This window comes from Schistocerca americana, chromosome 5 (genome assembly GCF_021461395.2).
Source record: "Schistocerca americana isolate TAMUIC-IGC-003095 chromosome 5, iqSchAmer2.1, whole genome shotgun sequence".
Lineage (NCBI taxonomy): Eukaryota > Metazoa > Arthropoda > Insecta > Orthoptera > Acrididae > Schistocerca > Schistocerca americana.
Window position 1 is genome coordinate 156023721 of NC_060123.1, and position 26513 is coordinate 156050233.

A 26513-nucleotide genomic window follows, 5' to 3' on the forward strand; every position below is an offset into this window, starting at 1 on the left:
TGTTCTGTACAGTGTTGTCTAGTGAGTGCCAGAAGCACCAGGTGGCTTACCGTATTTACTCGAATCTAAGCCGCACTCGAACCTAAGCCGCACCTGAAAAGTGAGACGAAATCAAGGAAAAAAATTTTTCCCTAATCTAAGCCGCACCCAAAATTTGAGACTCGAAATTCAAGGGGAGAGAAGTTTTAGGCCGCACCTCCAAAGCGAAACAAAGTTGGTCCATTGTAATATGAGACACAATTTAGGTCGAATGAATGACGATAGAGCTACAGTAGTTTCGTTCGAGTCGTAAGCTTAAGATTGGATTGTTTGGGGGAAGAGACCAAACAGCGAGGTCATCGGTCTCATCGGATTAGGGAAGGAAGTCGGCCGTGCCCTTTCAAAGGAACCATCCCAGCATTTGCCTGGAGCGATTTAGGGAAATCACGGAAAACCTAGATCAGGATGGCCGGACGCGGGATTGAACCGTCGTCCTCCTGAATGCGAGTCCAGTGTGCTACCACTGCGCCACCTCGCTCAGTCGTAAGCTTAGCAGTTAAGCTTTACCAGGTAGCCATTGCTATGCGTCAGGCACTCCATCCGTATTTATACGGGTACCCTTCCTTTTTCACGTGCTTCGTCTGGTTTGAATCGATTGCCTATTTTTCTTTGATCTGATAAGTGCCGATCTATTTGTTATAGGTGTTTACATCACTAAGTTGAAAATGCATTATTGTACTGTGCCATGCATTGTATGTCGCATTCTGATAGTGCGTGTTTACGACCTGTCGCCGCTCGCGGCATGGCTTGCTTTTGGGCGCGCTACCGCCGCTTACAATAAAAAGAGAGAGGAATTGTCTCATTAGCGAAACGATGGCAAGATACTGCTATTTGTTGTTACTTACACTGCTGCTTTCTTTGATAATGATCAACAAGAACCAAATAATAGACTGCGTGTGATAGAAGTTGTTCTGAACGAGAGCTTAGCTAAAATTTTTCTCCGATTGAAAATCTTTGCAGATGCCTCTTTTGTACATTACATTCTGCACAGAAATTAGAGTCATCTTATACTTAAAAATCTAGTCAATTGCCGTCACTATTAGGCATAAGAATAATACGAATATAAACATGACATGATATGTGTATCCTTCCGCGTTTGCTGTTGTCTTACACTAGTTTCATAGTTTATTAGGCAGACAGGATTTAAATGAAATAGCAGCAAACACGAAAGAATACATGGCAAAATGTTTATATTCGTATTATTCTTACGGTGAAGAGAATACTGCATGTGATTCACAATTCATAAAAAGTTCCTGTTAGCAGCCATCCCTTCTCGCAGGTAGGAAAAAATTCAGAACATACAGTTGGCCATATTGACAAACATCCCAAACAGTCTTGCCAGTCGGATTTTCGTAGTACATTGAAATGCTGCTACATTTGAAGATGAACAATACGGAATTTGTATTTACTTCGTTGGATAATGTATGAAAATACAGTGGTCGAAACTCGGGGCGGAGAAAAAAAGCTCGTCTTCCACCTTATTTTTAAAAATTATTTAGTGACGCAGAGGTTTTGGCGCCAGTATTTATCTTTGTGCCTGCAAAGCATGCCTGTGTAGCGCTACATATATTCGACGGCAGAAGTTAGTTGTGGCGGCACCTACCAACATTTTTCAGAACTTCCGCTTACTTTGCACTCGATTCTAAGCCGCAGGCGATTTTTTGGATTACAAAAACCGGAAAAAAAGTGCGGCTTAGATTCGAGTAAATACGGTACATTACCATTTCTTTCCCATTTGCTTTGGTATTCCTTTATCGCCAATGCATCCAGAAATGTGTTTCTTTTGTCTATGCGTGCTGGCTCCCTTCACCGTTAAGCAAGTCCATCTTCGCCCCGATTGTCTCGTCTTTTGGTGTCCATATTGCACCTGTCAAAGTTGTTCCAACAAAACCTTGCAGCAACATCTTTCTTCCAGTGTTCATTCATTCGAGTCACCAGACGTTGCCCACCACACACTGTAACCAGCAAATTGATTTGCCCTGTTTAAAAGACTCCACCATGAGAAAGAGCTACCCTTAATTCCGAGAATACAGGTTAATTATATTTTGTTGTAGTAGTTCGCCGGCCGGAGTGGCCGTGCGGTTCTAGGCGCTACAGTCTGGAACCGCGTGACCGCTACGGTCGCAGGTTCGAATCCTGCCTCGGGCATGGATGTGTGTGATGTCCTTAGGTTAGTTAGGTTTAAGTAGTTCTAAGTTCTAGGAGACTGACGACCACAGCAGTTAAGTCCCATAGTGCTCAGAACCATTTGAATCATTTGTAGTAGTTCATCTTTAGGAATAAATATCAAGCAAACCACCTCGCATGTTTCCTTCAGCACATTTGTTATTTATCCTTGCCAAATTTGTGTAAGTCAGGAAACTTGGAAGCCCCTAAGAGCGAAGGAAAAAACACTTAACATCGTCTGCCAATCATCACCTGTAATATGGATCGTGTTAATTTAACATGTAGGTCTACTACTTTCATGATTATTTTGTAACACTGTATCTATTTATGTATATTCCTGTATCATCATTTGTCTTTATGATTTACAAGGGGACCTTATGAAGTGGCCCTCTTAGATTTTCTTCACGAATACAGGATTTGAACGTCAGTGCCCAATATCAATTTCCTACAGCAATATATGCAATTCTCAAAACAACTCGAAAAAATTGCCTTTGAACTTTAGATTTCCATGCAGTGCTAAGTACAAAACAACTGTGAAGTATTAACAAATTTGTCTGAAGCTTAGAGCTTAGCATAACAGAACTGCCACTATATATTCGCTGGTTTCAAGCTCGCTAATGGCAAACTTTTGCAAATCCATGTTTACTACCAAATACTATTTTTTAAATAAATAAAAATATTTTTATTTTTAATTGCTGGACATATCTGATATTTCTAATGTTTGCACTAAATTTTAATTTATTGTGAATACTTGCATTTTCATGTGAATAGTAGCTAAAAATAAGATAATCTCATTTTTATTAAAAAAAATGATTCCATAATTGTTAATTAACATTTCCATTTGGTACAAAACATGGAATTTAAAAAAGCAGAAAAGTAAGTAAGTAGCATGATTCAAACCTATGTCTTTATGACAACTGCGTAATTACATTATGCATTGAGCCATTGAAGAATTCCTTATATAGCCCTGCTTGAAAACCAAAAGTTTTTTTTAATATAAATACCATCATATTACTGTACGAATTTGATGCCCAGGCACTGACCTCCAAATCCTTATTTTAAGATGTTTCTTGTTTCTCTTTTATAGTGAACACTTTAGGATAGCCTTAGGACTCAGTCTTGGAGAAATTTTGGTGCAACTGGTGCTGCAATGGAATAAAATGTTTTCAAAGTATCTACATTCCAAAACTACACGCAATAACAGAATACACAGCTTAGACCTGTCACATAAAAGACTGTCTTACCTTCAGAGGGGCAGGATATAAGCCTCCTGTCATCTTCATGACTTGATTTTTTGCTCGACCAAATATCTGGTCTCTGACCCAATTATATTTCAGTCCAAAAGCGAGTAGTTTATCTGGAAGAGCTTTTGGGGAACGATTCACTTTTAGTTCACCAGATGCTAGTTGTTTGGCACACGAAACAGCAACATCTTCCAAATACCGCAATGTCCTAAAAAATTAAATTACGTTCCTAAACATGTGTAACAATACAAATGATATGACTAAAAATTACTAAATGGTAGTGTTGCAAGAGCTATTATAAAACTAGAATTATATATTAATTAGTGTATAAAACTAACAGGTACATATTTACACAGATTTTTCTTTTTATGTTGACAATGGGGATGGAGTGCACAATTATTTGCATACAAATTTGATTAAATTAGTAAAACAGTATTACAACAATCTGTTACAGAAACAGGTTCCCAAGCCACGCATGCACACAAGAAAACAGGAGGTAGCTGAACAATGCACAAAACATTGAGAACTATTTTTCATTATCATCTCAATGCTGTCCAAACAGAACCACATAAGAAGAAAATTCTGGCATTGCTATCTTGTCAGTGTACAAAACATAATGTGCAATACAGTGCATAATAATCGCACACCTTGCAACGAAGCAAACTGGGATAATGTTGTTTTGCCATCTGCCTCCTTAAATTCATTTTTTCACTTTGAACTAATTACCATTAACATACAAGAGTATAATCTGCAATTTCATACAAGAGAAAGACTGACCCTCAATTTTAAAGAATATAAACACCAGATCTAATTTTGTGCTTAGTTTTATGTATGTAATTGATTGTCTAATTTATTTTGACTATTTCTAGTTAGTATCTTTTGTCATAGGCTGAAATGAGTAACCCGTTTCGTAACTTAAATTCTATTGTTGACGTATAAACAAACATAAATTCTGTACTAATCATAAACATTTGGAAGATGAAATACTAATAAACTTAAAGTATCTATTTAGCTCTACTCAAAAACATGTTAGCAAAGCGGGCTCTTAATTAATTCCAAAGTAATTAACGGTTTTGTCCAAAGTATTGTTTGCATAATTATATTTGTTAATTTCATGATTTAAACAAATAATTTGGCTAACTCTTGCAATAGAAGAAACTGTTAAAAAGATGCAATTTTTCGATTTAGTCAATTAATTTAATAAGTTAAGTTTTAATTGTAATTTCTGTAAATTTAACTTCGAACAATGGGTAGTTTCAGCACCTATTATTGTGATGATATGAAAGGGCCTGGTTTTTGGTCACGAGACAGTCAGTCCACGGCCACGTTTCAGACAATGAACCTGTGTTGGTTAGAACAATGACAATGTGTCAACATAACAGTGGAGTAAGTGTTAAACAATTAGGCTGTGTGTAAAAACAATTGCAGTGTCTGCTCCATATGTACCTTTCTATTCTTCAAGAACTGTGAACTTTGCTGTTAGGGTTTTACTGCTCGTAGATGTTCAATAGTAAACTATTGTAGCAATATGTGGATGTTCACCTGCAACCTATTAATAAGGCTTATCGAAAGTTAAACAATAGTGCACTGGACACATATGACACTGTAATACTGGGGAGTTGTGAATAGTTAAAGTAAAAAATTGTGAAATGCAAATGTGCACCTGTTGGCTACATCATTTAAAGTAGTGTGACTTCCACACCCCATTTTTCAGCCAGTATAGCAACGCAGTATGTTGACACCGAGGACAACAACGGAAGAAATAAATAAAGAAGGCAAACAACTACAACCTCACCCAACACAGACCACAGTACTTCTGGATTGGCATTTGCACTCAACATAAATGTAACACTCCGTGAAAAATAGATAAAAGATCCATTATTGTCTGATTATATGATTACAGAACAACCACATGCATTAGTCACAACCATTACATGTCTGGAAGTAAGCCTATGGAATGATTAAAAGTGGAACATTTACACAAAACCAATTGTAAGGAAGGCTCATTGGCTGTTTTCAAGGGGCCAAATTACAAGGTCATCAGCCTCTCATTTACCAGACAAGCCCTAGAAATTAGTGATGCTGGCTAGTGGTAAGGACCATCAGGTCATACTCCTACTGCATGCACCAATGGTAGAATCAATAAATTGGAGCAATAACAATGCTTGCATGTAGAGTTGCTCCAAGATATATAATGTGACTGTCAGATCAGGTTGGCATGTGGACTGGGAAGCAGATGTGAGGTAACCCCCCTACCTTCTCTCGAGGCTCATTTGCCATGACCCTCCTTAACGCCTTCCCATGCCACTTACTCACTTTTCACACACTCTTCTACATAAGATAAATGTAACACATACCTAAGTACTTCAAGTCAGTCATTAGGCTGAGTTACACTTAAATTTATTATCGATATCATTATACTGAATGCACTGATTTCATCAGTGAACGGTAAACAACAGCAAGATCTTTAGTACCCATAATAAAATATAATGAGATGATCGTGGAGGAATATCATAACATGACTAAAATGAGAGCTGTAAATAAAAACATAAATTAAATCTTGAAAAACCTTAACATACACACTCACATATAAAGCAATGAAAGTAACAATGTACATCTAATACTAGGTAAAAAATTGAGAAAAAGCAGTGGAAAGCATTAAAAGAAGACAGCAGAAATCTGTGGCTGGCTGGCTGTTGGAAAAAAAGGCTGTGAACCAGCCAGTCTACAACACATTAAAATCTCCAACCTAAAAGCTTAGGCCAGAGTCCAGACATAGCACAAAGTTTCAAAAGTTTCACCACAATCATCTTGTCATCAGATAAAACAGAGGGCAGAACCCCACCTATATCTACTTATGCCCATTTGTCATGAAGTAAAATGCACTCAGTTAAAATGTGACACTCACTGATTTGAATGCTACAGGCATCACAGACAGGGAGATCCTCTCGGAGTAAAAAGCCATGTGTGAGGGGAGAGTGCCTAAGGCATAGGCACATCAGAACCACCTCGTCTCGTCAGCGCAACTGGCACAAGGATCTATATAGCCAGACAGTTCAGTTCACTAATCACAGGTTATTTTCCATCACTGCCAGCCACTCCTCCTCCTCCTATAACTGTAGGGATCTGTGACCCACGAACAAGATGACAGCCTGCAAAGTAATGGTGCATTTTGTAGCAGTACATTCCCTGCATGTCTCCTCCATGGTTTTGTCGGCCTCTTCATTTCACCAAACCTCCATGTGCTCTAGTACCCAGAGGTTTGATGCTTTCTTCCCACACTGCTGCAGGATAGCGTTACAGAGATGTTTAGCAAACTCAAGTGGCAGACTCTGCAAGAGAGGCGCTCTGCATCGCGGTGTAGCTTGCTGTCCAGGTTTCGAGAGGGTGCATTTCTGGATGAGGTATCGAATAGGAGACACGAATGTAAAGTTAGAGAGATTCGAACGTGCACGGAGGCTTTCCGGCAGTCGTTCTTCCCGTGAACCATAAGTGACTGGAACAGGAAAGGGAGGTAATGACAGTGGCACGTAAAGTGCCCTACACCACACACCGTTGGGTGGCTTGCGGAGTATAAATGCAGATGTAGATGTAGAAGTACAGTTGATTGCATATGAGCTGCAACAATTTCTCTACTGGGTACATGTATCACAACAATTGTAGGGCATTGAGGGAATCTGAGCAGATTAGAATTGCTTGCCTGGAAGATGCCTCATCTGGTCCAGTGCCTTCAAGATCACATGGCGCTCTGCAGAAAATACAGTATGGGTATCGCAAAGGCAAATCCTAAAGACACGATTGGGGAAGATGACAGAACAACCAAGGGAATCGTCTTTCTTGGGGGCCATGAGTATACGCACAACTGTAAAACTTCTATGCCTATCTAAAATGTTAAAAAACAAGAGACTAAAATGTTAAAAAACAGAGACTGAAATGTAAAATTGGGATGGAAATCTTTCTTAAAATTTGTCAAATCTAAAATAATTCTCGTCCTCTGCAGGAGCCAAGGCAGAGATCTGCTCCAACCTTTGTATAAAACATTAAAACCAGTCACACCCATCTATAGTCTGATTACAATTACTGATAGTTGACGTCTGCCATTTGCTGCTATTATGTTGCCACATTCGCTGCCTGCTACTGCTCGGTTATAGGCAGAGCAGAGCGCACACGGATGCATGTGCACACATGACTGGTCATTTCACAATATAGAACAATGTTGGAAGCAGTCACTGTTAGGCATGACGGGAATGGGAGGTCCTCTGCCAACAGCTGATTTCTAATGACCAATGACTGAACTGTGGCAGACCGCGTTTTGTAGCCCTGAATTTAAACTCATGTCCTAAATTAACCACAACCTCATGATGTGCAATGTATCCAAGAAATGGTGATCAACAATCTGTGACAAAACTAAAAGCCTCATCACTTTGTTCATGGCTAATCTCTTCAAAAATACTAACGAAGGAAAATTTTCAGTTTCACCAATAAAAGCAAAGTGTAACTGCTGGCTCTCATTGGTTACCTGAAACTATCCTCACAGTGACTGCAAGAGCTACCGCATTACCAAGTCATGAGCAGTCCTGGTGGGCCCTTGCTTGCAGATTATAGGCGACAAGCAGATTAAAAATGAAAAAAAGAATGATATGAAGAAAAAGAAGAGTAAACAAAAAAACAATACAGTGATGAAAATGATGCAGCAAGGTATTAGAAATATAAACAAATACATTCCAGCAAATTAACTGAATAAAAATAATAAACTACTCTGATTAGATTTAGAAAAATAAAAAGTTTTGTTCCATTTGACGAGCTTCGAGCCTATGACCTTCCATACATCTGGTGTATACGCTATCAGCTACGCTATGACATTATACTGTGAAGTTTTGTATTTAGTGCTCCAGCGACCCAGTCACAATGGTTAATTGCAACCTTCACAAAATCCGGCTTCATCTATTGCAAGCACATCTCTGATTACAATAACTGTATGTGTAACGCTGAATGTAGTCTTGTGCATAAGAATCCAGTAGTGTTTGGCTAGTGCTGTGTATGAAACGTGTGCATTTCATTAGCATCATTTCAGTGTGTGTGTGTGTGTGTGTGTGTGTGTGTGTGATGGAATATGAAAAAGGGTCAGATCCACAATTTGGGAACCACATACATAAAGAAAGAAAGCCATACAAGGAATTGGAAGTGAACTAATTTTAATTGGGCTCTAACAAGCAATCCTTAGCACACATCCCAAAGAGCCTTGTCGCTCATAGGCATTTACGAAAAAGTCCTTCCATAGGAGACAGTGCTTATGCTAGCATATATAGCATGAATAGAGTTTTATATGCTTGGTGCACAATGAGCTGTCATCACCTGATGTGAAGTGGTGGCTTAGCAGCCTCAGCAGAGGGGCTCAGTATGTGGCCTGTCAGGTATGCCCCATGTGCCAGCCGGATCCCTTCACATGGTTGTATATCCCCTCCAACATCTTTAAATAAGATGGTCTTGCAGACAGATACACTGTGCACCCATAATCAAGCTGAGGTTGCATGAAGGCTCTGTAATATCGGAGCAGGCAAGCCCTGTCTGCCCCCCACGAATTAAATTGTGGGTCTTTTCAGCTCCTTCAGGTGTGGAAACTATGTTAATTTCTAGGCAGATCTGGGGCCCAGAAATCTCACTATGTCTTTAAAATTAAGAACGAAGTGTCACTCATCGTGAACTAAGTGAAGTTTAAAACAGAACGGGAACTGTTAAAATGAACACACACTGACTTCTCAGTTGAAAACTGAGAACCCCTCCTCTTTGCCCATTCATCCAACCATCAAAGAGTTGTAACTGGCATGTTGTCATTGCAAGGCTTAAAGAGGAATGAAAGCTGGAGAAGCATCCACAAAGAACACTGGCCAAGACATTTAACTACTGACATAATATTATTAATAGCTATGGCAAAGACAGACACGCTTCAAACACTTCCTTGAGAAACACGATTCTCCTGCTCAAAGCAATTAGACAGCATGTTGTCAACTAGCATGACAACAGGAAGGACCGGCTAGATGTGGGAAGCCAACCATAAAAACACCTTTTGTGAAGCTGCCCAAGGATAAGATGCCTCTAAGTAGTATCTTAGGCCTTTTTGGTGTAAAAAAATATACCAAGGAAGTGATCCCAGTGCAGAAAAGCTTGTTGTATAGCTATCTCCAAGAAGGCCAGGTTATCAAAGGTGGAGTGATACCTGAATGCACACTAGAAGTGACTTAAGAGCTGCCTGAATTCTAGGACCCAAACAAGGCAGCAGCTACCCATCTACTCCAAGGTCTTCCCCATGCAGCTAGTGAGGGTAACACTATGATAACCACTCTGGCATGTGTGAACTTCCCTGGGTTTTAAAAAAGAAATTAAAATGCCTCTCGCCACAAGTCAGGAAAGTGACCTGATGCCCAAATGACATTTACAAAGGGTGAGTAGGATTTTTTTTCTTCACTCTGTGAAATGCCACAGCACACTATAATTGATCCTATCATGACCAGGAGATGAGTCACATGCTGCAAACAGTGCAGAATCCAGCTCCCACATGGAAAAGAGGCAATTGTACTCTATCAGTGGTGTACAGGAAGTCCCAATTGCCCCTCTCTACACCCACTCTGTGGCACCAGAAAGCTGTATCATGACTGGCAGTAGTGGTAACTGTGGCAAAATGAGCTGTCATGGTTTGGGCAGTGTCTCAGAGTGGTCTGGAGACTTCCAGTCCTCACTACAGCAGATGCTGGGCACTACCCTCCTCTATCAAGAATCCTCCTGATGACTTCCCATACAACTGCACTTCTAGTTTTATGGTTTTAGGTGGTCAAGAACTGTTGCCATGTTCTCTTCTAGCTCTCTTTAATAATGCAGTGACATTTTGCACTCACTACCCGAACGGCTGCAAGGTTCTCTCCTGTAGGCTGGCACTTGAACCGAGCCAGAGATGCCTGCCTGGACATGACTGCAATTCACATTCGTTGCTCCACCAAGGGACAGTTTGCCTTTCCAGCTGGCCTGAAGACCACGGAATGGATACTTCAGCAGCATGATGTATCATTTGGGTAATATGACCCACACGTTCCTGGATGTTGTCTTTGCATTCAAACACGAGTTGGCTGTAAAGTGTCCAGTGTGCCCTACGCAGCATCCATCATAGCTGATGCCTTAGGGCACCACTACATCTGGCAGATGAATCCATAATGGGAAGTGGTCACTTGCACTCAAGTCATCAACCACTTCTGAATGTACCAGTGTGTGTGAGGGCTTGGTCTTTATCCCCAGCTTGGATTTCGGGGTTGGTGGCAAGGTCAATGTAACAGAAACACCCTGCTCAATCTCTTACAATGTCTGCCGTGAAGGTTTGCTATCTAGGCTGACATCACGTTTGAAAACTTCCAGTGCTTCAGCAATAGGAAGGCTGGTCTGCGCAGGACCAGTGGCACAGACTGGCAGCTGCATTTACAGGTGCAGGTAGATTTGCCCTGCTCAACTGTCATAGTCTAAGTGCTAATACTGATCTTTGTGACACGCTGCTTCAATGCCAAGGCAAAATATTTCACAAAACTTGGTGGTGTGTGGCCCTAATTCCTTCTTTGCATCTGAGTATGAGATATGTTGAGTGGCTTATTTTCTGCATCATCTTTTCTTCAGCGAAGACAGGAGAGTGCCTGCCCCAAACTGGATGGGCCTGGGAGCAATTAACACACTTGAGCAGTGCAAAGCATTGAAAATGATGTTTGTGGACTGTGGCACGATACCTACCACAGGTAGCCCCACCATTAAAACCCATAGTGCTGTAGTAGCTGAGTGCTGGCATTTGAAGCAGTGCATTGGACTTGAGACATAATGTCTAACTTTAAGGTGATGAAAGTCTGCTGCAACATACCCAGGCAACTTCAGTAGACAAAGTCAGGATGAAAAGATACTAACTTCTGAAGCCCAGCAATCAACCCTTTTCTTAACATTCTGGGCTTTAGTGACCCATACACATTCCTATCCCTGTTGCAGTTCGGGAACCCCAAGGTCACCAAGCCCGTATGAAGCAAACAAATGTTGAGCCCCTGAGGACAAGATAATTAATATAAAAGTTCCGTACCATCATATTTTCTGTGTAGATTTTTCCTCTGTGCTTGTTAGATTCTGAACTATGACAATACTTTTGTTACCCTAATTTATATGAATCCAATGATACCCCCCTTAATAATTAAGATTTTGTATAAAATAATAACAGTGTAAAATAATTTTCAATATTGCAACCACATTCGTAAGTAGGGTAATCGCAACAGGGACGCATAAGAAGGTTCTACCAATTTTCATAATGTATTAACCTTCAGCATATTTTACAAATCACATTATCATATTTGCACACAGTGCAATATGTAAATTATGAAATCAGCAAACATCTTTATGTCAGTCTCTATAAGACTAACCCCACCGCCAAAACTGCCAGACTGTTTTCCAGTCATCATGTTAACATCACTGGTAAAGTCAAGGCTTACATATAGCAAAAGTAACATCTATATTTAACTAGCCTGTAAAAAGTCTGCAGCTAGAATGTCAGGCGAGCTATTTAAGGTGTGACATCTCATGTTAAAATGCTCATTAGCAAACCGGGCTCATTAGCACACATAAAACATCTGTGTTTAATTCTCATAAGTAAAGTTCGCATTTGGAAAGAAAACGTGCAACATCTAATAACAAAACATCACCAACCTGACCTCTTCTGTTAAGGGAGAAAAAGCACACTTGCATGATACCGGCATCAGCAATCGATGCCGCAAGAAAATTTGGGCCACAATTCTGATTGTACAAAGTGGTGCCCTTCTGCAAGTACAGCTTTTAAACTTTCATGCGCACTGTTCTTTGTCTCTTCCTCTGACCCACTGCAACTGCCTAATGCCCAAGTGTGAAGTACTGTGTAACAGAGTAAGAAGTTTGAAATATGTTTTGACATTGGTAACACTTGTATCAAAGTGAGCAGTTTCTCACATGTATATGACACTAAAGATCTCAGGTTTTGGCAACAACAAAATCTACTACTGGTGTAAAAAATATTTAGTTCTAAAAAGGAAAGCACTATCTGGTTTAAAAACATACATTCCACCTTCAGGTGCATCTACAAAATTTTAAAAGCATATCTACATAGTTAAGAAACTTATGAAGGAAAACTTATGAAGCACTTTGAGGTCATCATTAATTATAGCAGAAGCAGTTAATTACAGCAATGTTTATCACATTAAGAATAAAAAGGCCAACGTCTGATTTTTAAGGAACGTTGCTCACAACAGAACTGACCAAATCACAAATTCCCAATAAAATCAAATTAAATTAACAAACATCACTGGTAACAATCAAAGCATTAACACGCAGTAGCCTTCAATCAATAAGGAAACCCTTACATGTGCTGCAGTGCACTGGTCACAAGCGCATTTACTTTTGTCTAACCTTAATGGTTGAGTTGTAATGTATTCAAACACATACACAATCAGTAACTGGTGCCTTACTGGTACACGAGAGAAGTTAGCTTTCACTGCAACAGTTACAGTTGGTGGTTTCCTAGACCTTTTGTTGGCCGGTACGTTAATGTAAATTTTGAGCATCAGATGGGATGAGCAACCCACTTGCTACAGCTACGGATACACAGGCACTCTCACTGGTATTTTAACTTAGTATCGTGTGATGTACTGGTATGATGGGTGCTATGGAGACTGATGAGTAGCAAACTTTACTCAGTGCATTAAACTGTACATCAAACATCATTAACTTCATTTCATAATAACTCTTCAGTAGCTTCGGTTTGTTTATTTTGAGTCCGAGACATATACAGGGAGTTTCAGGACCTCAACGACAAACTTTTCAGGAATGATAGGTCACACAAAGAGGCTCTTTTTTACTGCAGAATATATATAGGGTGAATCACCAAAAACTTGAACTGTAAGTTGCAGAAATGGGAAGTGCTATTGATGTGCAGTTTTCATAGAATGGATTGGTAGTCAGGGCTTGTATTGCTACACAATGAACAGACTGTAATATTACTTAGAAAGTATTTTTGTGCAAACATACAGTTTTTTAAATGGAATGATGCTTGTTGACATTAACAAGCTAGAAGTAGAATAAATTAGAATGTCAGTGATGTTCACTGCAGGATTCTAGTGCGAACCATTTTTGAGAAATCATATTGTGAAAAGTTTCCACATCAACACTTGTTTGTGCCATTCAACCTGCGTACATGCGATATCATTATGTTTGCTTGCGTTATGCTTGTGTGTTCCTTGTGTGCACTGTGACTTGCTGGTCAGTGCATGACAGTGATAGTAGTAGGTTGTGAGTGGACAATGAGATATACTCATGCACGAAAAGCCAATATGCTCATGGCTATGGAGAGAATAGTAGGAAGTATGCAGATCTTTCTTGTACAGCATATGAGGCAAGATACCCCAATAGACATCAACCATCTTGGCAAGTATTTATCACCCTATTCAACCAGTTATGTCAAAGTGGTAGTGTAACACCTAGACAACATAACACGGAAGAAAAGAAGTGATGACAGAAGAAGGGGAAATTAATGCTTTTGCTGCTATTATAGCTGATCTGCACGTTAGCTTGTGCACAATCACGAGGAAGTGGCATGATTCAGGCACGTGTCCAACGCATTCTCCATTAACATAAGTTCCACCCCCATCACATCTCTCTCCATGAAGAGCTGCATGGAAACGATTATGAAAACCATGTTAACTTTTGTACACAGGTCATAGGACAGGATATTCCAGAAGTATCATGTACTGTGTTTAGTGACAAAGCCATATTTACTAAACATGGCCATGAAAACTGTTGAAACATGCACTACTGATCTGTCGACAATCCCCGCCAGGTGGAATGCCAGTGTCCATAAAACATCAATGTGTGGTGTAGGATAGTGAACCAGAAACTCATAGGCCCATTTTTCGTAGACAGGACACAGAACGCACACAAGTACTGCAGCCTCTTAACAGACATCTTCAATGGCTGATAGAAAACTTCCTCTGTGGACTAGGAGGAACCAATGGTACCAATGTGATGGCCGTCCCATCTGTAGTCCAAGTACTACAGCATGTTGTCATAAGCTGTTTCCAGATTGTTTGATTGGACACTAAGGACTTGCACCTTGACCGACCCATTCCCAGGATTTGACACCTGCAGACTTTTTTCTGAGGGGCAGACTAAAAGACATTGTCTAGAAGGACATTCCAACTACACCCAATGATGTATTACTGCAGCTTGTCGGGTATCTCCACTGAAATGCTAGCACGCGTGCAGCAGTCTTTCCGTACCAGAATGAAATTGTGTATTGCTGCTGCTAGTGGTCAATTTGAATGCAACTTATGATGATAAACTGTCATTACTGACCAGAATCCACAGAACTAGTGTATGCACTTGTGTTGTTGTTTAGTGTGTGCTAGCACAGGTATTGTACAAGTATCAACTTGGGAACTTCTCAGAATACGATATCTCAAAGGACTAGCACTAGAATCCTGCAACAAACACCACTGACCATTCTAATTTACCCTACTTTTAGTTTGTTAATGTCAATAGACGTTGTTCCTGTTAAAAAGTTTACGTTTGCACAAAAAATACACTTTCTCTCCAAGTATTATTACAATCTGTTTATTAGCTAACGATACAGAGCGCTGACAACCAATCAATTCTGTAAAAGACACACATCAATAGCACTTTCCATCCCCCCAATATTTGCAATACTAGTTTTAGGTGGTTCAATCTGTAGTCTTAACTGTGTCATCATTATAACTGCAACTGCACACCAATTATTCGGCCTGTTCTCACTATAAATTGCATTAATGGTTCGAACAAACCACCCTGTGCCACAATACATGCTGCACACTTTTTTATTAGTGCCCTTCCAACTCTGGGGTCACATCACATCAGGATTCTGTTGAATTTGGTGAAATACATCAGTGATTTGGGCTATCAGATTATCTCTAGTGGTAATTGGAGTAACGTAAACAATACTTATAACATGTCTTGAAAGACTGTAATCAAGGGGCATCACTTCAGGCAAACACACTGGCCACACATCAGGTCCTACTTGTCCTACTCAATGTTCAGGAAAATCAACGGTTAGTTGTGCTCGAGTATCAATGCTGAAGTGTACTGGGGCTTCATTATGAAGGAACCAGGGTTTCTTCACAGATGAAGTTGCTGATTTTCCAAAAATCCTGTAAGTGTGGTTTGCAGGAGCTTTAAGTGAGCTGTTCGAGTTGATCTAGGTGGCAGTGTACAGGTTCTAGACGACTGTTACCTACAATCCTGCCTACTTGTTCATGGAGAACCTTTGTTGGTGAAACCCACCAACTGCGTGCAGGTTCTCACAGTCCCAGGTGTGACTACTGCAGCTGTAAAAATACCAGTCATGTGTAAAAAAGGCCGCTATGTAAATAAAAGATGTGCAGAATGCAACATCAATTACTTTTGGTGTACAAACCTGCACAAATTGCATATGATGTGGGTAATCAGCTGGTCTTAAAACTTGCACCTTCTGAAGATAGTATATGTGTAGGTTGTACTCTTACAATACTCTCCAAACAGGTCTGCATCTTCGTCTGCATCTACGTCTATGTCTACATCTACATACATACGTACTCTGCAAGCCACTATATAGTGCATGGTGGTGTGTACCCTGTACCACCAGGAGTCATTTCCTTCCCTATTATACTCACAAACAGAGCATGGGAAAATGACTATCTATACGCCTAACATCTCTTATCTCTGTGGTCTCAGATGAAATGCATTTTGGCACCAGAAGAATCTTTCTGCAGGCAGCTTCAAATGCTGGTTCTCTAAAATTTCCAATAGTTTTCCTTAAAAGAAAGTCTCCTTCTCTAGGGATTCCCATTTGAGTTCCTGAAGCATCTCCCTAATACCCGCATGTTACTTCAAACCTACTGATAAAGCTAGCAGCCTGCCTCTGAATTGTTTCAAAATCTTCCTTCAATCTGACCTGGTGAGGATCCCAAATACCAGAGCAGTAGTCAAGAATGGGTCGCAATAGCGTCCTGTACGTTGTCTCCTTCACAGATAAACCACACTTCCCTAGAATTCTCCCAGCAAACTGAAGCTGACCATTTGCTTTCTCTACAATCCTTATATGCTCATTCCATTTCACATTGTTTTGCAACTTTATGCTCAAAAATTTAAACAATGTGACTGTGTCAGGCAGCACACTGCTAATGCTGCATTCGAACATTACAGGTTTGTTTCTCCTATTCATCTGCATTTAATTACATTTTTTACTACGTTTAGTGCTAGCTGCCATTCATCAAAGCAACTAGAAATTTTGTCTAAGTCTTCTTGTATCCTCCTACAGCCACTCAATGACACCACCCTCCCGTACTCCAAAGCATCATCAATGAACAGCTGCATATTGCTGCTCACCCTCTCTGCCAGATCATTTATGTATATAGAAAATAACAGCAGTCCTATCACACTTCTTGGGGCACTCCTGATAAAATCCTGGATTCTGATGAACACTTGCCAACAATGATAACATATTGCAATTATATTAAATTTCAGCCTCCAGTTGCATAAGCAAAGAAACTTTACCTAATTTTCGGCTATAATAATGTAGCTTCCTTCAGAAATGTCACAATATAAAATTAAATTAAAACATGCCAGATATTGGCCTTGTCAAACTTAAAATGTTAGTATTACAGTATATAGTCATAAGACTGCGTCACTTCTACTAATGTTTTGCCGATAGGTCACACTAACAGGCCAGACACCTATCTCGTCTGTTGGTGTGACCAATCGGCAAATCATTAGTAGTTACAACTCAGCACCTGCGGCCCACCTATCTGGCCTGTTGGTGTAATCTATTGGCAAAACATTAGTAGAAGTGATGCAGTCTTACGACTGTGTACTGTAGTACTAAAATTTTAAGTTTGACAAGGCCAATATCTGACATGTTTTACTTTAATTTTTTATTGTGACATTTCTGAAGGAGGCTACATTATTATAGCCAAAACCTAGGTAAAGTTTCTTTGCTTATGCAACTGGAGGCTGAAATTTCCTATAGTCAAATTTTACAGTTGCGGACTCTGCTGCAACTCGCTAAAAATATAATGTATTGTGTTCTCTTACTTAAGAAATCTTCAAGCTACTCATATAGCTGGGAATCTACTCTGTATGTTTGTACCTTCATTAACAATTTGCAGTGGAGCATCATGTCAAATGGCTTTCGGAAATCTAGCAGTATGGAATCTCCTCGTTGCACTTCATTCATGGTTTGCACAGGATGTCACATGAGAACAGGGCAAGCTGAGTTTCGCACAAGTGATGCTTTCTAAAACTGTGCTGATTGACACAAGGAAATTTATTATTTCTGAAGTGAGAACATGTTAAAGAATTCTCCAGGAAACTGATAAGGATACTGGTCTGTAATTTTGCAGGTCTGTTTTTTTTTTTTTTTTTTTTTAAATACTTCTTATATGAAGGAGTCACCTGCATTTTTTTTCCATTTGCTTGGGATTTTGCACTGGGGGAGAAATTTGCAATAAATGCAAGCTAAGTAAAGTCTCAATACCATAAAGCACTCTTTGTAAAAACAAACTGGAATTCTATAAAGACCTGTTGACTTACTTGCTTTACCTCTAAGTTGTTTCTCTATGCCAGAAACACTTATTACTATGCCCGCCATAGAAGAGTTGGCGCGAAGGTCAAATGACAGTAGTTTGTAGGATTCTCCCGTATGAATGATTTCTTAAATGCGGAATTTAAAACTCTCACTTCCCTTTTGCTATCTTTTACTGCGCCACCAAACTGGTCAGTGAGAGACAGGATAGCTGCCCAATATCCGCTTAGTGATTTTACATTGAGCCAGAATTTTCTAGGGTTCTCGGTACGACATTTTGCTGATGGTGGTAGTTGTATGCTCCACACACCGATATTTTTACAGCACATGAATTTCTGGTAACTTTTGCCTGTCATATTTGTGTGTTATTGTTTAAAAGATGACTGCAACAGCATTTGGTTCCTACGCATTTTCCAAATTACGTTGTTAAATCACAGTGGGTCTTTTCTTTCCTTAATCCATCTACTCAGCACATACTTGTCCAGAGTACAATTTACAACCCATTTAAACTTTGCCCACAATTCCTCAATATCCATCATACTGGAATATGTCAATTCACTGTCTAAGGTGGACACTAACAACTGCTCATTGTTCTTTCTAGCAGAAATACTCTCGTAACCTTCTTGATTGATTTACTAACTTCGGTACCCGTAGTCACTATGCCATCATGGCCACTAATCCCTTTCTCTATAATGACATCATCGATAAAGTCAGACCTGTTTATAGCTACAAGGTCTAAAATATTTCCATTGTGTGTGAGCTGTCGTACTAGCTCCTCAAGACAGTTTTTGGGAAATGTGCTCAAAAGTACTGCACAAGACTATCTGTCCTCCTCTGCACTGAATCCATAGATGTCCCAGTCTATACTTGGTAGGTCAAAGTGTCTCCAACTAATATTGCATGATCCGGGTATTTCCGCACTACTGACTGTAGACTCGCTCTAAATAACTCAAACTATCACAGCTCGTAAGACATCCAACAGTTAACTTCATTTCACCTTGACCTGTTATACATGACCAGATAACTTTACTGTCACACTCAAATTTGACATCAATAGAGCGAATATTTTTGTTAGCTGCAATGAACATTACTGTTCCTATGGCATCTAATCTGTCTTATTGACATACATTCCATGGCTCTTAATATTCGAGAGCTTCCTATTTCAGTTTTCAGCCAGCTATCGATACTGAGAATAATTCAAGCATGAGAAATTTGCTGGAGGGCAATAAATTTGGGAACCTTGCTACAAATACTTCAACAATTTACTGATAAAATTTAGACAGTCGAAGTGTCATTATTCTGCACACAGTCTGGTTTCGTTAACTGTGTGGTATCTGGCAAGTATTCATTAGAGTAATTCAGACTGCTGACTAGCCTAAAAAACCAACATGTGCATTCCACAAGTACTCTAATACCCGAGTAGCGGCTTCCTCTGTGTAGCACACTGACCTATCAAGAGGAGTCCTACCATTACCCACCCAGTAACACAGGTCTAAGATCTGCAGCCATGAATGTCACAAAGTCAACGAACTCTTTGATTAAGACTCTCCAGTCAATTAGCAACCGAAGGACATCTATCAACTCTTGGAACAATGCTGCAAACAGCGAGCTCTGCTTGCAGCCCATGTACAAGGTCAGGAACATTCACCACTTCCGCTAGAAGCCTATATGAACTGCAGTGGCCCAGAAACCCAAGTGATAAGCATCTCGGTGCCGACTTGAGCCACAAATCTACTACACCTTGCATGCTCAACAGCTACATGCAAGGCCTGCTCCTTGTCTCTGATGAGGCCCTCTGACTGATACTGAGTCCACATTGGCTCTCTTTCTGGCCATGAATGCTGTTCCCCTGAGGGGCTCCATAAAGCGGCTAACGGTGGCACTCACAATAACTAGCAAGCCACTGCCGCCGTGTGCCTGCTCTGACCACACTGAAAGTGTGCCCACCTGTCCCATCACAGAGTGAATAGGCAAGGCTAGACTTCACATTCGCCCACCCACCTTGAGTAACGTGAAAGCGTTACCACCTACCACTCATCATGCTGTGAGAGTACATCTACCAAATTGGGCGCACTAGCAGGTGCCTCAGCAGCAGAGCCCATGGGTGGATCAAATAACACATGAGGTGCCCAATGTGACACGCCAGATGCTCCACCACTGTTACAACCCGAGGCAGAAGCCTGAAGATGACTTACCACAGAGAAAAGCAGATTCAGCTGTTTGTCAACTGCAGTCAGCTCTCCCTGTGCCCGCACACAGCATGCACACATCTTATACATCCTAGTATTAATAAATTAAAACTTGACAACAAGAGCACTCACAAACACCTGCATAGGCAACTTTCTAACCTCTTGATGTGTCACCGATGGAGGCTGACATCTTATGACCCGTGTAACATGAGATTATATCTCACACAGAAAACCACACATGGAACTTGAGAAATATACTACTATGAAAACAGTGTAAAAGCTAAATATGTAACTTGCTGCTCTGCAGGGACGGACTGACTGGCTCACTAGGCTGAAACAAACAATCCCAGCCTCTTCCAAACAAATCTATAACTAGTGTGCTGCAACTGCCTGAATTTACACTTGCAGTTACAAAATGCAAGATTGAACTTCTTTAAAAAATCACACACACACACACACACACACACACACACACACACACACACACACACACACAGATGTTTAACTTGTCCCCATAGCATGCATGCTGCTTGAAGTATTACTACTAAATCTACAGATCAATTAACCCTCAAAATTTGGTGTTCTCACATCACACCTACCACTATCAAAATGCTGAGGACTCAAACTCCTTGTTTCTTGTAAGCAAATATCAGTTGCAATGTGCCTTCTGTTAGCAAACATTTTTTCTGTAGATACAGGGTGACACATGGGAGACGGACAATTTTTAATGAAATAATACTCAGCCAACTTTAAAATTAATGCATGTTTATTTACACAAAACCAAAGCTCATTATTTGCAATTTTAATTAACAAAATTATTTGTGAAAAATAATGTTGTCGAGGTGATGTCCACATTTCGAATGCAGGACTCAAATCTCTTCTCAAAATCCTCCTTCACATGAACTAAAATCTCTGCAGGGGTGGCAGCAATTTCTTGAATGATTGCATTCTTCAACTCGTCCAAATTTCATGGTTTGTGGTTATAGACAGAGTTCTTAAGGTACAACCACAGAAAAAAAAGTCACATACTGACAAGGTGGGAGACATGGGAGGCCAAGGAACATTGCCAAAACATTAGATAATCCGGCCAGGAAACATGCGTCTAAGAACTGTCATTGAAGTGTTTGCGGAGTGTGATGTTGCCCCATCCTGCTGGTACCAAACGCACTTTAAAGGGATTCGTCGTCTTCTTAGGTCTGGTTTCAAGAATGTTTCAAGCATACGAATGTAACGAACCGAATTTACAGTAGCTGTGGCCCCGTTCTCTTAATTAAAAAAAAAAAAAAAAAGTCCAATAATGCCAACAGAGCCAAGAGCACACCAGACGACTTTTTCTGAGTGTAGAGGACACTGGTGGATAAGGTGTGGATGCTCTGGAGCCCAGTAACGTAGGTTTTGCCTATTCACGGTCCCGTTTATATGAACACGAACTTCATCGCTCATCAATAAAATTTCATTTTCATTCGATCCCAAAATCACTTGCATTCTGTAAGTGAAGTCTTCTCGTACAGCAAAATCAGTTTCCTTAAGTTGTTGGACAACGAGCATTTTGTAGGGATGGAATTTTAATTCTTAATGCAAAATTTGTCTAACCGATTCACGATTGATTTGTAACTCACTAGCAAGACGTCTAGCTGACGGGCCTGGGCTTCTGACTGTCGCTTGCCTTACCCTTTCAACATTTTCTGGTGTTATTACTCTGTGTCTCGAGCCAGGACGCTTCTTATCCAGTATGTTTCCAGTTGATCTGAAGTTTTCCACCCACCTGAGGATTGTGTTACGGCTCGGAACAGCTCCATGTCGACCGACATTAAACCACGCACGAAACAATCGCTGCGTAGCAATAATAGACTCACCACTTTTCACGAAACTGTCACAGACAAACACTCGACGTTGCAAGTCTCACTGCTCCATAGTGACTGAGTAAATGAATGGCATCTTGTGTGGATCAGAACTATCCCCACCTCCCACCACCGCGCCCTCAGTACTATGCAGTTCAAAACCGTCCGTCTCCCGTGTGTCACCCTGTATGAAGAGATGCTCTTCCATTTCCCCTCACACTTCACTGTAACAGATAGTCATGTCAGTGTCGTCATCAAATCCATATTCTTTGTTTCATTGTATACTAACAGCAAGAAAACCTGAACTGAGAACTAGTAACATGCACAACACTGAAGACACACCATTACAATAACATTAGCTCAATGCAACACTATAAGATGAATGTCAACATGGCAACAACACAATCTGTGTGACAGAACTGATACAACTTGAAACAAATCGGTACCACTGTCACCTGTTCAGACATCAAATATCTCTTTTTAATTAACTGTTCAATACCATTCATGTTTGAAGATTTATCTGAAAATTGCATACCTTATGTTCTCTGTGGGAATGTTTGAGAGTATTATATTGTTTGCTGGCTAATATTTGATGATTCATTTATCTTTTTATATTCTTTCCGTTATGTTTTAAAAATTCATTTCTTTCATTTTCATGTTGCTTATGAAAACTTTAATTATCCTATGAAACTGCATCTGCTTCTTTTGTTGTTAGCTGGCAGACATTTGAGCATGAAACATTATTTAGATACCAAAAAATACATTATAGAATTATAGCCAAGATTATTTATTTGAATTATTAATATAAAATCTGTTTATATCTTTTTTTTTTTTTTTTTTTTTTTTAAATATGAAGACGGACACCAGGCTTTCATGTATTGCAGGGGCAAACAGTCTGGATGATTGACTGATCCAGCCTTGTAACATCAACCAAAACAGCCTTGCCATGCTGTTACTGCAAACGGCTGAAAGCAAGGGGAAACTACAGCTGTAATTTTTCCCGAGGAGCTGCAACTCTACTGTACGGTTATGATGATGGCATCAGATCTCCGGACGGGGACTACTCAGGAGGATGTAATCAGGAGAAATAAAACTGTCATTCTACGGATTGAAGCATGGAATGTCCACGAACAATACACGACTGGCATAGAAGGGAGAACCGATAGAGGTACTCCAGGTACCCTACGGCACACATCGTCAGGTGGCTTGTGGAGTATGGATGTAGATGTAGATGTCAGATCCCTTAATTGGGCAGATACAGTAGGTTACAAAACTTGAAAAGGGAAATGGAAAGGTTAAAGTTATGATATAGTGGGAATTAGTGAAGTTCAATGGCAGGACGAACAGGACTTCTGGTCAGATGAATACAGGGTCATAAATACAAAATCAAATAGGTGTAATGCAGGAACAGGTTTAATAATGAATGAAAAAACAGGAACACAGATAAGCTACTATGAACACCATAGTGAATGTATTATTGTAGCTAAGATAGACATGAAGCCCACACCCACCACAGTAGTACAAGTTTATATGACAACTAGCACCACAGACAAAGAGATTAAAGAAATGTATATGTGATAAAAGAAATTATTCAGATAATTATGGGAGACGAAAATTTAATAGTCATGAGGGGCTGGAATTTCAGAGCAGGAAAAGGAACAGAAGGGAAGATAGTAGGTGAATATGGATTGAGGGAAAGGAATGAAAGAGGAAGCCGCCTGGTACAACTTTCCACAGAGCATAACTTAATCATAGCTAACACTTGGTTTAAGAATCATGAAAGAAGGTTGTACATGTGGAAGAGGCCTGGAGACACTGGAAGCTTTCAGATAGATTATATACTGGTAGGAGAGAGATTTAAGAACCAGGTTTTAAATTGTAAGGCATTTCCAGGGGCAGATGTGGACTGACCTCAATTTATAGCTTATGAATTTTAGATTAAAACTGAAGAAACTGCAAAGAGGTTCGAATTTAAGGAGTTGGGACTGGATAAACTGAAAGAACCAGAGTTTGTAGAGAGTTTCAGAGGGAGCATTAGGGAATTATTGACAAAAACAGGGCAAAAGAATACTGTAGAAGAAGAATGGGTGGCTTTGAGAGACGAAATAGCAAAAATATTGGAGGACAGAGTACGTAAAAAGACCAGAGCTGGTAGAAATCCTTGGTTAACAGAAAAGATACTGAATTTAAGGAGGGTAGGACATCAAACGGGCCAACTTGGAGCAGGAGACGCACCACAGGACATTTTCATTTCCACTGTCTATACTTTTACAAATAAATTCATAAAACTTTGTCAGCATGACCAGGAAGGATTCAGAATTCACACTCATAGGAGTGGAAGTTCGAAAACATAACGAAATGATTTTTTTTACATGTGAAATTTCATCATTTTTTTCACTTACTAATGGCAGTATTTGTTGCTACAGGTACACTTTTCTTCATAAGTAAGAGAGATTCTACGAAGAATTTTGCATAGCATACAAACTATATTAAAGGTGTATGAAACTCTACAATTTTCCAAATCTATTAAATACTGTGGTAAAAATTGAGGTAATGAACTATAAAATGTGTGTTTTTTTATAAACATGAAGTTTAAAATATAACAGTTCATTCGTTTTTTCATACATTAAATAAATTCTAGAGTTTCATATACCTGTGATTATGGTATGTATGCTGTGAAAAATTCATTGAAGAATCTCTCTAACTTATGAAGAAAAGTGTACCTATAGCAACAAACGAAGCCATTAGTAAGTGAAAAAAATGATGAAATTTCGCACATAAAAAAATTTTGTTATGTTTTCGAACTTCCACTGCAATGAGTGTGAATCCTGAATCCTTCTTGGTGTTGTTGGCAAAGTTTTATGAATTTATTTGTAAAATTATAGACAGTGGAATTTAAAATGTCCTGTGAGGCCTCTCCTGCTCCAAGTCGGCCCGTTTGACGTCCTACCCCCCCCCCCCCCCCCCCCTTAATTGATGAAAATAGAAAAGAAAGAATGCAGTCAATGAAGCAGGCAAAAGGGAATACAAAAGTCTAAAAAATGAGATTGAAAGGAAGTGCAAAACGGCTACGCAGTAATGGCTGGAGGACATGTGAAGAATTTAGAAGCGTACATCACTAGAGGAAAGATATATGTTGCCTACTGGAAAATTAAAATGACCTTCAGAGAAAAGAGAACCACCTGTATGAATATCAAGAACTCAGATGGGAAACCAGTCCTAAGCAAAGAAGGGAAAGCAGAAAGTTGGAAGTAATATATAGGGGGGTCTATACAAGGGAGATGTACTTGAGGGCAATATTATATAAATGGAAGATGATGAAGATGAGGTGGGACAGATGGTACTGCATGAAGAATTTGACAGAGCACTGAGAAAACGGCCGAGGAGTAGAGAACTGATAGCCTTGGAAGAGCCGGCCGTGACAAAACCCCTCCATCTGGTGTACAAGATGTATGAGACAGGCAAAATACACTCAGACTTAAGGAATAAATTCCAATTCTTAAGAAAGCAGTTGGTGACAGCTGTTAAAATTACTGAACTACCAGTTTAATAAGCCATTGTCGCAAAATAGTAAAACAAATTCTTTACTGGAGGGTGGAAGAAATGGTAGGAACTGACCTCAGGCAAGATCAGTTTGGATTCCAGAGAAATGTAGGTACGCATGAGGCAATACTGACCTTACAACTTCTCATAGAATATAGTTTAAAGAAAGGCAAACCTACATTTACAGCATTTGTAGATTTAGAGTAAGCTTTTGACAATGTTGACTGGAATATTCTCTCCCAAATTCTAAATGTGGGAGGAGTAAAATATAGAGAGCGAAAGGCTAATTACAATTTGCACAGAAACCAGATGGCAGTTATAAAAGTCGAAGGGCATGGAAGGGAAGCTGTCGTTGAGAAGGGAGAGAGACAGGGTTGTAGTCTCTCGCTGATGTCATTCAATCTGTAAACTGAACAAGCTGTGAAGAAAACCACAGAAAAATTAGGAGTAGGAATTCAAGTCCAGTGAAAAGAAAAAGAAACTTTAATGTTTGCTGCTGATATAATTCTGTCAGACAGCAAAGGACTTGGAAAAGTAGATGAAGGAATAGAAAGTATCTTGAAAGGTGGATATAAGATTAACATAAACAAAAGCAAAACAGGGATAATGGAATGTAGTGAATTAAATTGTGTGATGCAGAGAGTTAAATTAGGAAATAAGACAAAGCAATAGTTGAGTTTTGCTATTTGAGCAGCAAAATAACTGATGATGGCCAAAAACGAGTGGATATAAAATGCAGACCGGCAATGACAAGAAAAGCGTTTCTGAAGAAGAGAAGTTTGTTAACATCAAGGAAGTCTTTTCTGTAAGTATTTTTATGGAGTGTAACCATGTACGGAAGTAAAACATGGACGATAAACAG

The 26513-nt window shown here is 39.8% G+C and overlaps 1 protein-coding gene across 1 annotated transcript in view; it reads right to left on the reverse strand.

Moving 5' to 3' along the window:
- Positions 1–26513, reverse strand: part of LOC124615407 (trifunctional enzyme subunit alpha, mitochondrial) — a 155814-nt gene that overhangs the window by 58782 nt on the left and 70519 nt on the right. The window contains exon 5 of the mRNA XM_047143260.1: positions 3450–3657. Coding sequence (XP_046999216.1) covers positions 3450–3657 — 208 coding nt within the window. The remainder of the gene's footprint in view (positions 1–3449; positions 3658–26513) is intronic.